Below are 16,450 nucleotides of genomic sequence, written 5' to 3' on the forward strand. Positions count from 1 at the left end.
AGTCTCAGAGAATCAGTGTTTAAATACTGTAAAGTTAAAGTTTCTGAGAATCAGAGTTTAAATACTGTAAAGTTAAAGTCTCAGAGAATCTGTGTTTAAATACTGTAAAGTTAAAGTTTCAGAGAATCAGAGTTTAAATACTGTAAAGTTAAAGTCTCTGAGAATCAGAGTTTAAATACTGTAAAGTTAAAGTTTCTGAGAATCAGAGTTTAAATACTGTAAAGTTAAAGTTTCTGAGAATCAGAGTTTAAATACTGTAAAGTTAAAGTCTCTGAGAATCAGAGTTTAAATACTGTAAAGTTAAAGTTTCTGAGAATTAGTGTTTAAATACTGTAAAGTTAAAGTCTCAGAGAATCAGTGTTTAAATACTGTAAAGTTAAAGTCTCAGAGAATCAGAGTTTAAATACTGTAAAGTTAAAGTCTCTGAGAATCAGAGTTTAAATACTGTAAAGTTAAAGTCTCAGAGAATCAGTGTTTAAATACTGTAAAGTTAAAGTTTCTGAGAATCACTATTTAAATACTGTAAAGTTAAAGTTTCTGAGAATCAGTGTTTAAATACTATAAAGTTAAAGTTTCTGAGAATCAGAGTTTAAATACTGTAAAGTTAAGGTTTCTGAGAATCAGTGTTTAAATACTGTAAAGTTAAAGTTTCTGAGAATCAGTGTTTAAATACTGTAAAGTTAAAGTTTCTGAGAATCAGTGTTTCTACACAAAACAAATAACAACAGCGAAAGAAACAAAGAAAGCTGCGAAACCAAAAGTGAACAGGAAGTGAACAGACGGAGCATCAGCAGGTTGAGTCAGAGTGAGAGTGCGTGGGTTACGGTCTTAGTGTTACTGTTGCCCCGCTTCGATCAGACAGCCTATCGTGGTTAACCACGGTAAAGTTTTACCCCCAGTGGGTAAGGTTTTACCCCCAGTGGGTAAAGTTTTACCCAGTGGGTAAGGTTTTGGGGGTAGAACTTTACCCACTGGGTAAAACCCACTGTTTTTAATATCAGTAACAAACGCACAGACTGAGTCCGAGTCTTGATCCTGCTGCTGTAAAGAAGCTGGAAGGAGGTCGATACCGAAGTAGAGATAACTTAGCAGAGAGGACGGTCCACAGGGTCTGGGTTCGTTTCCATCCTCTAACTATGTCATCGGCCGCCGTGGTCGTTCTTGTTTTGTTCATGGGGACATTATTCACCGCTGAACACGGTAAGAATTATTATTATTATTATTATTATTATTATTATTATTATTATAGAGGAACAGCGTGCACGGTGAGCTCGAATAGGAGGGGGATCGACACAAAAAACGATTAGAATCGGATCCATACTCGTTTAATCAACACTTTTTGCTTCTCTTCCTCTGTTCAGTAAATTGTTCTGGTTTCATCAAACAGCAGGTAGCACGGTTCAGACTGATTATATAGAATAATTAAAACCTACTGTTTTACCTTCTCCTCCATTTAAACATACTGATTATTACATGACTGTGTCACTATTACTGTGACTGTGTTTAATCAATCATTATTTATTATTTATTTATTATTATTTTACACCATGTCCCATCTTTGTTTAGAAACAGGGTTGTATATTAATATGCAGTTAGAACAAGTCTAGCTGATACTGAGAAGCAGTTTTTTTTTAGATACGACCTGTTTGACTGAGAATCTTAAAAAAAAAAACCAGAATTGTTCTTTTTCCCTTTTCTGATGTTTTTCAGAGAAAATGTTTGAAGACTGCAAATCGTCAGGTCAAGTTAATGGTCGGGACGTCCTGGTGTGGGCTGCTATGGTTTCACTTGGGATTTTTATTGGAGTTGTTGCAACTGTGATCTTCTTCAGAATCAAGTGTAAGAGAGGTGAGTTTAAACAAGGAGCTGCTGTCAGTGTAATCATCCACTAATGTGCAGCGTTGGACGTATACACAGAGCTTTCTGATGCTGTTGTTGTTTTCTAAATCATTTCTACTGGTGCTGTTTGATCTTAAACTTTACATTGAGAGTTGGGATTTGATGCTATATAAGTATACAACTGTATTATTACTGGAAATATAAAAAAATATAATATACCATTAGATTATTATTATAGTATTGGGCAGTGGTGGATAATTTTATATATAGATTTTATATAAAGACAAAGTTTCATTTCTACAGACTCAAACCCAACATCAGAACGAAGAACATGTGTCCATGAGAGAAATCTGTAACCAGTGCCAGAGACCGATGGAGACGAATGGACATGTTTCAGAAATAAATGAGAACATTCAGAACGGTACGTAGAAAAAGACAGAGACAAAATAACCAAACACACAAAACACTAGTGTAATGTACAAACCAAGTGAACAACGAAGCACCACCGTCAGGAACTAGTTCACACTAACAAGCTTCTCTGCAAAATAAACTAACAAGGCCACGTGTTGATGAAAACCATAGTATTATTTCACTGTGAAGGATGTTTGAATGTTAATCTTTTCCTACAGGTTCAGTGCAATCGTATCAAGTTAAAGGACCTCGAGAGGAGATGTTAGCAAGGTACTGCTTGAGATAAAAAAAGCACCTGTGCAGAAGCAGGTGGAAGAGAAGAGGAAACGTGTGGACTGTGGTGCCTCATACTTCTCTGCTGAAGACAATGTTTGCACTGCCAAAATATCAAGCAACAAGGAACAGCCGACCATCTCTCATATATTTTATGTCTTAGGCCGCGTTGCCTGGTGCCAGGATTTACAGTGATTTTTCTGCTCTACTGATATAAAATAATTCCATTCTTGAAAATATTCCCATGATACTGTAGACTGTAAAATTATATTTTAGTAATAATGGAGATAATTTATATTTCATATAAACAGGACAGAAATAACATGTTATGCTCAGGTCAACTTGCTTTTGTAAAACTCGACCAAAGTCTTTTTTATTCTTGAAAAACATATATTAAAAATCTACTGTGGACACTGTGACCCCTCCCCGAGGATGATCTGCCTGATGACTTGAGATGTTTTGTTTTCTCTGGACTTTGAAAAGTGCAAACCTGTGTACTTATGTTGTAGAACGTGCTGCTGCCCTGTCCCTCATGGATTACTGGTTTTCATGTTTATAATGCTATAACCACAATAAAAGCGTCTGCTCAGATTTTGAAGGGATCAACTTGGTATCCATCTGCCAGGTGATCTCCATATTCCTCTGCAGAGGCCACACTCAGGATTTGTCACTTTAGGCCAAACAAGCTGTTTTCTGTGTTTTCTAGTTGTATCTGAGTTTTTAAGTAGAAGGTATATATTAAATGCGAGTCTAAGTATATATATAAAGTATGTGTGTAGGCTAGGTACTGTTGACAGTAGTATTAGTAACAGACACATGTTAAAACAAAATAAAGAAATAAAAAACCTGTCAAGTGTGTATGTGTGGATGAGTGTATGAAGTTTATGTTTTAGGAAGAGTTCCCACCTTGAGTATTTCTCCGTCTGCGTAGAGCACGTAAACTGTGACTTCGATGTTTTTCTGAACGCTCTTCCCTCCTCGCTCAAACTCTCCTCGCTCCAGGGTCAGGTACAGGTCATTTCGGATGTCACCTGGGACGAGACGGACACAAACATTTCACCTGACAATGAAAGGACTGAAATGTCTCTATGTCCCCCCCCCCCCCCCCCCCCCCCCCCCACACACACACACACACACACACACAGTTTAAACTGTGGGTTCCTTACAACACACCAGGTGCTTCACACACCTTTAGAGCTGAAGCCCTGTGGGATACACAAGATGAACGACCTGTGTTAACATGCACAGATTCATTTATCATTTCAGTTTGTCCTTATAGAGAAGGCGTCACCTTAATATATCGATATGGGAGTTTTAAATACTCGCTCCATCACTGCCAAGAGGGCAGAGTGTGTGATGTGCATAGATAATGTGTGTATGTGAGTGAGATAGGCGGGAAAGAGCAGCTGCAGCCTGAAATGTTGGAGGGTATTCCACACAAACAGAGCCCAGCATCCAACTGTGGGGTTGGGGGGCACTGGTTCTACCAAATAAACTAAACTTATCAGGACAGTTTTACTACTGAGAGCTTTTATTGTATTATTATGTATTACTTATACTTATATTCACTAAGGTCCTAAACCTCACATTGTAAAGTCCCTTGAGATGACTTTTAATGTGATTTGGTTCTATAGAAATAAACTGGACTGAATTTAAATGAATTCTATTTTGATAAAATACATTTAAATCAGGTAGCTAATAACAAACTCATTTTTCTGCCCTACATGAATAAAAACTAAATCTTTATTACTCTTTTATAGTACAAACAGAATAACTGTCACAACATACTGACTTGTATTAATTTAAAAAGTAAATGTGTGATTTTTAATTGCAAGACACCTAAATAATAAAAAAATGAAAAGTAGTTTTTGCAGTATTTCATAGTAAACACCCCCCTGAAAGATATCACCTTCACATGAACAGACAGAAAGACAGAGACAGTCCTGCAACAGCCGTCTCCACATGTTTTCAGGATGAATGACGACTGGTGGTGCTTCTCATCTTGTGCTCGGTTACCTGTGGATGAACATGTGACTCACCTGGCATGATGACATCAGGAAAGCCCAGTTTTCGTGTGATGGCCACACCCCTGCTGAAAATGAGCGGGTTCTCTCTGCGGACCTGCTCCATGTCTCCTCTCAGCAGCTGCAGGGAGATGATCAGACCTGCAGGGGGGGGGAACAGAAGCAGAGAGAAGTGGATCGACATGCAGAAAAAGAAAAGAGTGGAGAGAGAGTAGGAAAAAACAAAGGAGGAGAATAACTTAGGATTTGTTAATCTGACCCAAACTCTACTAAATACTAGAAGTGTGGTGTCTGAGCTCTTTAGCTGAGAACTGCAGCTCAATCCCTCATCATCAAACTAGTGCGTAATAAATATTACTGGATACGATTGTTCCTACAGAAAGTCTTTACAGGATAACAGTCCTTCCTTCACCTGGAAACAAACAAGAGACTCATTTCAACACTCAGCTGCTTTGATAAGAACATAAACTACTGCGACTTGTGGGGTCACAGGAGTTCACAGACGTTAACATGAGGCCACAGCAGGCTGAGTTCCCCCACAGTGACACTAATTAAGATGATGACAAGTGATGACATGTATCTGTCAGCTGCTGCTCTCCAAACTGGACGAGTCGCTCCGGGGAAGTTTGTGTTTGTGTTTAGTGTGCGGCTGGTTAGTGTAGTGGTAACATCCCCGCCTCCCATGTGGGAGATTGGGTTCAAAACCAGCTACCTCCAGTAGGGGTCCTTAGGCAAGACCTGCTCAGGCTGCCCTGCCTAACCTTGTACCCTACTTGTAAGTTGCTTTGGATAAAAGCGTCTTCACTGATGCAATGATAAGAATCACTGCTGCTGGACGTGTCTAAAACAAACCTCTGTGTTAAGTAGCAAGGTGACTTTTCTAGAAGTTAAATGTGGAAGAAACAGAGACACAACACAGAGCAGACACACATGAAGCAGAGACAGTGTGTGAGTTGGTGAATGATGTCACGTTACCAGGAAGTAAACACATGTTATAACCAGTCTTTTCAGTAAGATCTGTCTCTGTCAGCAACAGCTGCTGACGCGTGGATGAATGAATTTAAACCACAAAAAGACTGAAATTCCTGATCACACACACACACACACACACACACACACACACACACACACACACACACACACACACACACACACACACACACAGTCGTACCGTAGTTGGTGCTGGGAGCAGTGTATTTGGTGCTGGACTTGCGGATGATGTTCTCATGGATCTGGTACCATTCGTTCTCATTGTTACACCTGGAAAAAAACATCCAAAAACAAACTGTCTCATGAAGCACAAAGTAGTTTTTACTCATGTTTTCATGAGTATATTTACTTATATACTGTTAATGAGTACAGTTCTGAGGTATTTCTACTTCACTTGAGTGTTTTTTTTGCTATTTATACTATTTATACTTGCTATTACGACTTCACTACCTTTCACTTTCGAAAATTGTACTTTTACTTCAGTGTATGTGTTTTGTTAACTATAGTTACTAGTTATTTTTCAGGTACAGTACAACCTCTGTGTTGATCTGTACACAAAGTAAATCAAATAACAACAATGATTCAAAACTGAGAATTATTATTATTACCATTGAGTTAGAATCAGCTCCATCGTTACAGATGAAACAATAAATTGATGGTGTACAGATAATTATAGAATATATAAGTATTTTATGAGCAAATATTTGAGTACTTTTAAGCAGCAGATAATTCGAACTGAGCTGTTTCTGGCAGATGAAGAGCTGAACTGTCCTACGGCTGTTTTTAGTCACATCAGCATCAGGAGGCCTGAGATTCACGGAGAGGACGTGTAACCACCCGTGAAGCACGAAGCATCCACAGGAATTCAGCTAAGGTTGCTGTGAGGCGTCACACATGCACACACACAAGTCAGTGTTGCATCATGTCGTGACTGGGAGCACTGTGGGGGCCCTGCAGGCAAATCATCAGAAGATTCAGCTGAAGGGGATTCCTTCAAATGGCATCAGCTCTGAGTGTGTGTGTGTGTGTGTGTGTGTGTGTGTGTGTGTGTGTGTGTGTGTGTGTGAGGAGAATGGTATTAGGAGACAGCAGACACTACTCTGTGGAAAAACAATCTAGTGTCTGCTGATACGGGAGCATTTACAGAACACAGTGTCAGAGAGAAAGAGAGAAATGAAGGATCAGAAGTTAACGAGGTGAAAGTAAAGGATGAAAACTCCTCTGTTTGATCTGGAACCTGCTGCTCTGTCCTCAACAAGTCATGACTGAGTTAAACATCATCCAAATGTATTTTAATCAGCAGAGCTTCAGTCTGTGAAATCAACACTTTACAAAAGAAAACAGCAACATTTCACTGAAATCTAACAATAGACAACAACAAATTAAATACATTAAAATGTGATATGAACCCACTGATAAAACAAACTCTATGTCGTTGATGCAGCAGCTTGTTACTGACGACTTTAATAAAGAAAATAAAAATCAGGTCACGTGTGTTTGTGTGTGTTGAGAATCTGTGTGCAGCCACTTACGTGTAGACTTTAAGGACAAAGTCTTTCTCCTCTTTGAGCTCTGAGATGGTCTGCAGCACATCGCTCATGGCCAGGACAGCACAGCCGTACGGCCGGCGGTACTGAATGTGTGGGGGACCCTTCTTACTGTCGTTCAGCAGCATACGACCTGCAACAGGACACGTGTGGGAACTTCATCACATCGGGAGAAAGACTGAACACAGACAGGGTTCATTTTAACAGTGGACATGTAGCTCAGTTGTCACTGGTTCGACTTCTGGTTCCACGTCGAGGTGTCATGGACAAGAAACCTTAAACCCCACACTAGCACCGTCATCTACTGCAGCTTATTATTATTCTTTAGCAGCAACCAGACATAAAATGGACACGAACGATAAATGCATGTCTTAGTAACGACCGTCGTACCTGTTCTGATGACTTGTGACACAATGTACAGATCTCTCTTCATGTCTTTGTTGCTCAGGTCCTGCAGAAAAAACATACAGTCAGTGAAGATGTGAAGTAATTCAATACAAATATTTCTTTACCCAATGAAAATGATCTGTAGTAAATACAGAGTGGCCTCTCTGAATTTTTAGGTCATTTAATGTGAAAGAACACAAATCTCCACTTCCCCTGTCGAGGGCTGTAAGTGGAGCTGAGTGAGACAGGTTGTCTATCACAGGGCTGAGACAGACAGACAGGTCTCAGCCACACAGATAATTTAGAGTCACCACTTTAACCTGAACCTGCATCTTCAGCACTAAACTCCAGGAGCCTCTCCACTGATTCACAGTTTAAAATGAGCCGTTTGTTGCCTCTTTACATTATTTGCTGCATTTTCACTCTGTGTTACCAACATTTAAACTGTAACTTAAAGAAACGTAATACAACATCTTTACAGTAACATAATAATATCTGTAACAGTGTGTAAATGACTGCAGCTCTGCAGACTGACCTGTAGGGGGCAGTGTGACCTTACTTTGACTTCTGCCTCCTTATTCTTCTTAAACTACATCAACCACCTGTATTTAAACATTTAAAATGTGTGTGTGTTACCGTGAAGAGAGCACACAGCCTGTCGACCTTCTCTGGATTCTTCGGCCCTCCGTTCTTGTTCAGTCTCACCATGAACTTCTCACTGGAACCAAAACACAAAGAGAACAACAGCTGATTTAAACAAAGGTTTAATCCACATGTTCTCTAACGTGACTCTGCTGCTGCTGATCTGTGGCTGATGTTTGACCAGATGAAGGTGACACAGAGATCAAGTGGACAGTGTTTATGTCCTGAAACTATTTATTATTTTAATATATATATTTTATTTATTTTATTGTGATTTGCCAAGTTGTCACACATAAATAATCTTAATCTGCACATCAGCCCAACTCCGAGGTTGAGAAACAGCTGTAACCACTGAGTTTATTCTCGTTAGCACCGAGTCTCCTCGAGGGATTTTTAAAAGAGATCAAATTCTTTCACATTCATCCTCTTCTCCCCCCGGAGCACCAGCAGTGAGGAAACTAAAGCAGCGTCTCAGCCCTTTTCACTTCAGGGAACAGAATAGTATTGTCTGCTGGTGTCAGCAACTCTGTTCTTTAACCCGAATTTATCCTGGAGAACGGGACTGAGGCTCCACAGACACTCACTGATCCACTGACACTCACTGATCCACTGACACTCGCTGATCCACAGACACTCGCTGATCCACTGACACTCGCTGATCCACAGACACTCGCTGATCCACAGACACTCACTGATCCACTGACACTCGCTGATCCACAGACACTCACTGATCCACAGACACTCGCTGATCCACTGACACTCACTGATCCACAGACACTCACTGATCCACAGACACTCGCTGATCCACTGACACTCGCTGATCCACTGACACTCGCTGACACTCACTGATCCACTGACACTCACTGATCCACAGACACTCGCTGATCCACAGACACTCGCTGATCCACTGACACTCGCTGATCCACAGACACTCACTGATCCACTGACACTCGCTGATCCACTGACACTCGCTGATCCACTGACACTCGCTGATCCACTGACACTCACTGATCCACAGACACTCACTGATCCACAGACACTCGCTGATCCACAGACACTCACTTATCCACTGACACTCGCTGATCCACTGACACTCGCTGATCCACAGACACTCGCTGATCCACTGACACTCGCTGACACTCACTGATCCACTGACACTCACTGATCCACAGACACTCGCTGATCCACAGACACTCACTTATCCACTGACACTCGCTGATCCACTGACACTCACTGATCCACAGACACTCACTGATCCACAGACACTCGCTGATCCACTGACACTCGCTGATCCACTGACACTCACTGATCCACTGATCCACTGACACTCGCTGATCCACTGACACTCGCTGACACTCACTGATCCACTGACACTCACTGATCCACAGACACTCACTGATCCACAGACACTCGCTGATCCACTGACACTCGCTGATCCACAGACACTCGCTGATCCACAGACACTCACTGATCCACAGACACTCGCTGATCCACTGACACTCGCTGATCCACTGACACTCGCTGATCCACAGACACTCGCTGATCCACTGACACTCGCTGATCCACAGACACTCGCTGATCCACAGACACTCGCTGATCCACAGACACTCACTGATCCACAGACACTCGCTGATCCACTGACACTCGCTGATCCACTGACACTCGCTGATCCACTGACACTCACTGATCCACTGACACTCACTGATCCACAGACACTCGCTGATCCACTGACACTCGCTGATCCACTGACACTGTTGATGCTCATTTTATGCTGATTGCTTCACGTACCTGCCGGTCCGGACTGAGAAGCGTCGTCAACAGGAATAAATATAAAGGATGAGTTCTGATTCTGTAGCTTAGTTCTTGATTCATCAACAAACTCGTGAGAGCTGGAAAACGTTCCTCATGATGATGATGTCACAGATATTCAGATTATTTATTGAATCAGACGCCACCAAGAGATGTTAGTGTTGATAATTACTGTGTCTCATATACGTCATGTTACAGGTCTTTGTCTTGAACTGTCAAAGATAACACGGTGGTACTGAGGCAGTTTACTGTTTTCCTCTGTGCCTCATCAACTGTGTTCTTTTATGAAACGGTACTGACACCAGTCAACCTCCAGTAAAAGGATCTGTAACTCAACGACCTGTAAAACAACGTGTCACAGCAGATGTTTGTTATTTTTGATCAGCAGATTAACTTTAAGTGAATCTGATCTGATTTTACAGTATGATACAGTATGAAGCTTTACTTCAGTTCATCAGTGTATTAAAATACAAACCAGTAACAGAAATGATCATTTCATTACCACTGACAGCCACTGTGAAAACTGGTCTCAGTCACTTTACAGGATTAGATTCCACGTATGTTTCCTGGTAAACACTGCAGCTCATTAGAGAAAACAGCTCCTCGTACAGACTTTATTAATCTACACACTGTCCCCGACAATAATAGAAAACAGCTCTTCAGTTATTGCTCATGTTTGAATACAGCAGCAGTGAGTGCAGAAGAATCCCGACAACACAGCGTCCGACTCGTTAAACTCAACTATTTATTCAAATCCTCCAGAGAGACAGCGACAAACAAACAACAAACAACAAACAACAGAGGAGAATAAATATGTGTTTCTTCACAAACACTAGGAGAGTGTGACTGTGTGATGGGGAGACGGTGAGGGGGGTGTAAAGACAGAGAGGAGAGAGAGGAGCCCCTGATTGACCGAACAAAGACGAATAAAGGTGCACACACACACACACACACACACACACACACACACACACACACACACACACACACACACACACACACACACAGACACTTACTTTTATGTTGCCATCAATACATAAATGATGCAGACGCAGTGATAAAATGTTCTGCTTGGTACAAATGTGTTGCTGTTTCTAACATGTACTGTACAGTATGCATGGATGGACTCACGTGCAAACACATCGTAGTCAGAGATACACACACACACACACACACACACACACACACACACACACACACACACACACACACACACACACACACACACACACACACACACACACACACACACACACACACTTTTACAGAAATACATATGAACAAATCATTTCCACACCACTGCCTTCATCCTTTAATGTGTCACATCTGCAGCAGAGCTCAGGAAAAACAGCACACTGTGAGCTTCACTGTAGCGTCTTCCTGTTCCCGTGTCCCCAACACGCATGTTACTGAAGTTCACACATGGGACCTGCACAGACCAACTGTGCCCTGTGACCTTAGCGACCTTATCTTTTACAAAACAACATGAATATGAGCGATTATAAAACTTTGAAGTAATTTACATTCAGTATTTATTTACAGTACTGCTCAGTATCTTATCTGTTCCTAGGACTGAACTGTTCTGGACAGAGATCTCAGATGTTGTTCCTGGGATCTACTGAAGTCACTCTCTCAGAGTTACAGCTCCCAGTGTTCCTATCACCACCGGTACCACTTGTGCCTTCACCTTCCAGATCTATTCTAACTCTTCTTTCAACCCTTGGTACTTCTTGATCTATCTATCTATATGTGTGTGTGTGTATACACACACAATAAACTGAATGAATGCAAACAATAAATCAATTTACTTAAAGTAGGAAATTCCCAAACATTTAATGTGAATATAAAAATATCAGTAACCCTAAATAGAGATGTTTCTTAGACTTAAACTCTTCTTAAACTACAGTGGAACTTAAACAGCAGAAACATGTTTTATGTGTCATGATTCTTGATGATTCGTTTGATGAGGTGTCTGCGTTCACTCTCTCTCCTTCTATCTGCTCCTCAGCTGCTAAATTCTCCACCACGTTCTCCAGCTGGTCTCTGACTGGGTCTGTCCACTGTTTCCTGCTGTGCACAGAGGTCTTTTCTCTGAAACCAGCTGTGTCTGAAAACAAACCTATTAGACTGTTGGGACTGAACCAGAGCAGTAAAGTTACAGACTAAAGTCATCGAGGTGTCTCTGAATGTTGGAAGATTGTTCATCGAGGCTGCAGGAACAGAAAAAAGAGACAAAAGGACAAAGGTTTCTGCTTCCTCTACAGAGACACAGTGAACTTGGGGTTCAAGAGGGAAATGACCTGCTGACATCCAGCTTCATGACAACATAACATAACAACATGCACCAACACACAAACACGTGCTGAAGTTTTTAATTGTGCCAGTTATGCACACAGAGCAGTTTAATGAGTGAACAAACTCTGAGTAGCTGGAGGACGGTTTGGAAAGTTACTACAAGCTTCAGTTACTCTGGTCTCCTCTCCGTTATCTGAGCGCCTCAGAGGAGCAGCTCTCAACATCAGACTAACGCTGAGTCAGACCAGACACTGCAAACAGACGACCAAGGTCAAATGTGTTTGTAGGACCTGTGTGTGTGTGTGTGTGTGTGTGTGTTTTAGTGGAGGACAGAACCTCGGGCTGATCTGCAGCAGAGAGAAAGAGAGAAACTAAATGAACTAAATGAATCTTAGACTGAGAATAATACAGTCGACCGCATTCTGCTACTTACAGTACAACACCAACACACGGCCGGCTCCATCAACCTCATTACTGACATTAGCAATTCGTTATCAGTTAGCGATGTGATTGCTCCACTAATGCATAATTGATGGGCATTTATAATGGTGGGGGGTCATGTATTATTCAGAGAGCTCTGTGCAGCCACTTGCTGCTATTTGTTCCACATTAGGAAACTAATATGCCGGGAATGAGAAATACTGGACCGGGAGGAGGAGGAGGGCACAGCGGGTGAAAGGATACGGGGAGAGATGCTTCGTCAGCTCTGGTATAAAACTAATGGTCAGAGAAAAATAAAAACTACTGAATTAACTACGTGGTTACAGTTTCCTACTGTTTGAAACCATTTGAAATGACAACACTGACACATGTTCAGTGTTTTCACAGTTCTTCTTTAACTCAGGTGCGTCTCTTGTTCGTCACTTTACCTTTTGACGCAGTAGATTCTGTTAATTAACCACGTTCACTGTTCGTTTTAATGATATCTCAGTGGATGGACTGTTGCTCGCTAACTTTAGGCAACATTTCATCTTCCACAGCTTCTGTTCAGTACAAGTCAATGCTGTTTTCTCTCCTGTTTTGCTAATGAGATTCAACCTTATCCACTGCAAAGATCATGGCTTGTTTCCTCCTCAGACAGCTGTGAGCTGTGTTTATATTAATATCACAGTATATAAACTAAACATCCAGTACAATTTTAAAATGTCCACTTTTTGTGATAATCACCTGAAAGTCACTGTTTGCTCACAGGAGTTTGATATTTTAATAATAATAATAAAGCTGGATAATAAACTTCACAGTTGGATTTCATCCTGTGTTTGAGTCTGTGCTGCTGTGACGAGACTTTAGGGAGGAGTGACATCAGTAGATCATCACAGAGACTTCGAGGCTCAGCAAGACTAAACTAAAACTACTTGAAATTCATGATGTGAGGAATCCAGGATAGAGATGATTGATTCAGTGCTGCTGAAACTCAGAAATAAACATTTAATCAACACATCTCCTCAGAATTAGTCGGAGGACTGAAGGAGCTGAAGAAGATGTAGTGAAATGTTTCGACCACAACTCAACGTCCAGATAACTTCACCTGAACGACGGAGAATCTTCACGTTTGTGTGTCAGCGGCTCATCGCTTTATCATTTTGGTGTTCACCCACCTGATCGTCTTTCCCTCTCTCAGATCGTACAGGGAGAAGAAGATGTCCGTGTCCTCTCCGATGCTGTTGTAGGTGAAGCTCTTCAGGTTGACCAGTAGGTGGTGTGGTACTGGAATCCTGCACGGCTCCCCGTGCCGCTGCCGGGTACCGTCCCCCTGGAAAACCACCACAAAAAGAGATGATGACGACCAGATCAACGTTTTAATATTAGATTCAGAACATTTCATACCATATTACATGTACTACACAGTGTACTGTGGATGGGTTTTTCTCAGAGTAGAAATACTCAGGTCAGTAACAGCTCACAGCTGCTTGTGTAGTACTTGTAAACCTCTAGTATTACACAGATTTACTGCAGTATCTAGTACGTTACCTGTGTGGTGCTCTGTTGGACACTGTGTCTGCTGGACAGATGCTGCAGGAGACAGAGAGACAGAAAACATTACAGGAGTTTCCTCTTTCTCTTCTGCTCTGTTGTTCTTTGCTGCTCCGTCTGCTGTAATCTGTTGTGCCTCTTCATTCTCCTCATCACATGATGAAAATGCTTAAACTCCCCAGAGACTCGTTACCCCGACTTGTCTCTCTAAACCTCTCGAGTGGCTGTGTGAGACGAGAGCGAGTGAGAAGTGAAAACCTGTTTGATGAATTGAAGTAATGACTGTCAAACCTAAGACATCTGCAAATATTCCAACCTGAGAGGAAATTAACACCAGCCTGCAGCTGCTGAAACACTGAGCAGGTAAACTCACAGCGTGTCATGGAAACACTAAAACACTCGCATGTGATAGACGTGTTATTACTGGGGAGTCACCAGTTGCATGTTAATGATATTGTTTCCTATTAATATTTTCTGTCATACCTACACTTCATCATTCATACTGATAGATACACACTGACGTGGTTACACACTGTGTGTATATATATATATATATATATATTTCTACAGATCCAGGTTAGTAGGCAGTAAAATTAACAGAACCAAAAACCAAAGATTTAAGTTTGGTGACATAAACAACACATTGAAACTATTTAAATTAATCTATAACTATTACTTTTTTGACCTTTTGTTCAAATTAAATTACGCAGACTGTTACATGTAAAAACTAATTCCCATTAGAGAGAATAAACTACTGAATTCTAATTTCATCTCTGTCTCTTTCTTTTGTTTGTCGTCTCGTCAGTAGAAACTTCTGTAAAGCGACGCTCTGGGTGTGAACGCAGAAAAAGTCCATTATAATGTAAAGATATTTGTAATGTTTGGTCTCTTTCTGCTTCGCCACCTACCATCTATCAACTTTATCTCTCTTTCTTTCATCCTGACTCCAGATCAGTCTCTAGGCAACAGAACAAAGGGGGATCACTGCAACTACAGTGTTTTCCTGGTACAGCTCAGCTATTTTAAGCAAGACTGATGTAAGACAGCACATCAAGTATTACTGACAGAACACTCAAGTTGCAGCAACACCTACATTTAGTAGCTCTGGGTTTTTTTCAGCAGAAACGATGTGACGCAAACTGACCCACAGAGTGTCCGTCCATGATAAAACCACATGCAGAACAAAGCACAGTCCCCTCCAAAGGTACTGGAACAACCAGGCCCGTTCATGTGTTCTGCTGTGTTTTGCTTTTACTGCAGCTGCTTTCACTTCAATCCTCTCCTCAGCTGCTGGGTTTGGGTCTGACGACCGTCTTTCTGTGTTGTTGTTTAAATGAATCTCTTTGTAAATTATCAGATCACAAATGGTTTTTGTCCATATCTGAACTCATTGAGTTGCAGCATCATGACTCACACGACCAATAAAGATCAGAAGCAGTGATGAGTTCGGATGGTTTGGACCACGAGCTGATCCTTCCCTCCTCCACACTCACTCTTCACTGAGCCGTTCTGTGTATGTTGCTCAGTACACCAGTGGTTTCTTTCTTCTTGCTCATTTATCCTGTTTCTCAACGGATGTATCTTCAGATAAACTCTAAGCTATATTCAGTGGTAAAAATATAAAATGAAGGTTAAATTCTTGGAAAATCTTGACCTCATGTTGTTTGACCTTAAACCTAAATGTCTTCAAACAGAGAGAGACTGGAGAACTGTACATGACACTGATTTACCACTTTTAATTGTGGGTAAAAGATCAGGTGGAACCAAATTTAGGATTTATTGAAGACTCTTGGATTAGACTACATTCGTTATCTAACCTAATAGTTAGAATGATGTCAGCTGAAAGCAAACACGACAAGTTATCTACTAGTTCAATAATAGTAAAATATTTGACATAATAAAATTAATAAAAGTTAAGGATTCATTTTTGGGAGAATCGACTGTTATTTGACAGGTATTAGTTCAGATCCTCAGATCAGCACACGTATCAGGATGAAGCCACCAGTAGACGACTCTGGCTGTACTGGAACCAGCTGAAACTGAATGTACTTGATGTAAAACGTGTAAAAATTAAATCAGCTTTCACCTAATACATGATTTAACCCCTGTAGTAACATGTTAGGCTCCATATAAACAGAGTTTTTGGCTGCTAACAAACAAAAGGGTAAATCCTGCTCCTGTTTCTAACACGTGTTGCTCACAGAGTTGACGTCTGTTATCAGGAAGGATTAGAGAGAAATAACAGGAAGAATAAGGACG

The 16,450-nt window shown here is 41.1% G+C and overlaps 1 protein-coding gene across 1 annotated transcript in view; it reads right to left on the minus strand.

Annotated features, from left to right (window-relative positions):
• The window catches only part of dock3 (dedicator of cytokinesis 3), a 137,529-nt gene that overhangs the window by 20,212 nt on the left and 100,867 nt on the right, over positions 1 to 16,450 (minus strand). The window contains exons 9-16 of the mRNA XM_026349175.1: positions 14,189 to 14,230; positions 13,816 to 13,970; positions 8,108 to 8,189; positions 7,475 to 7,535; positions 7,070 to 7,217; positions 5,719 to 5,807; positions 4,563 to 4,688; positions 3,430 to 3,554 (exon numbers count right to left, since the gene is read on the minus strand). Coding sequence (XP_026204960.1) covers positions 3,430 to 3,554; positions 4,563 to 4,688; positions 5,719 to 5,807; positions 7,070 to 7,217; positions 7,475 to 7,535; positions 8,108 to 8,189; positions 13,816 to 13,970; positions 14,189 to 14,230 — 828 coding nt within the window. The remainder of the gene's footprint in view (positions 1 to 3,429; positions 3,555 to 4,562; positions 4,689 to 5,718; positions 5,808 to 7,069; positions 7,218 to 7,474; positions 7,536 to 8,107; positions 8,190 to 13,815; positions 13,971 to 14,188; positions 14,231 to 16,450) is intronic.

The sequence above is a fragment of the Anabas testudineus genome, chromosome 5 (genome assembly GCF_900324465.2).
Source record: "Anabas testudineus chromosome 5, fAnaTes1.2, whole genome shotgun sequence".
Lineage (NCBI taxonomy): Eukaryota > Metazoa > Chordata > Actinopteri > Anabantiformes > Anabantidae > Anabas > Anabas testudineus.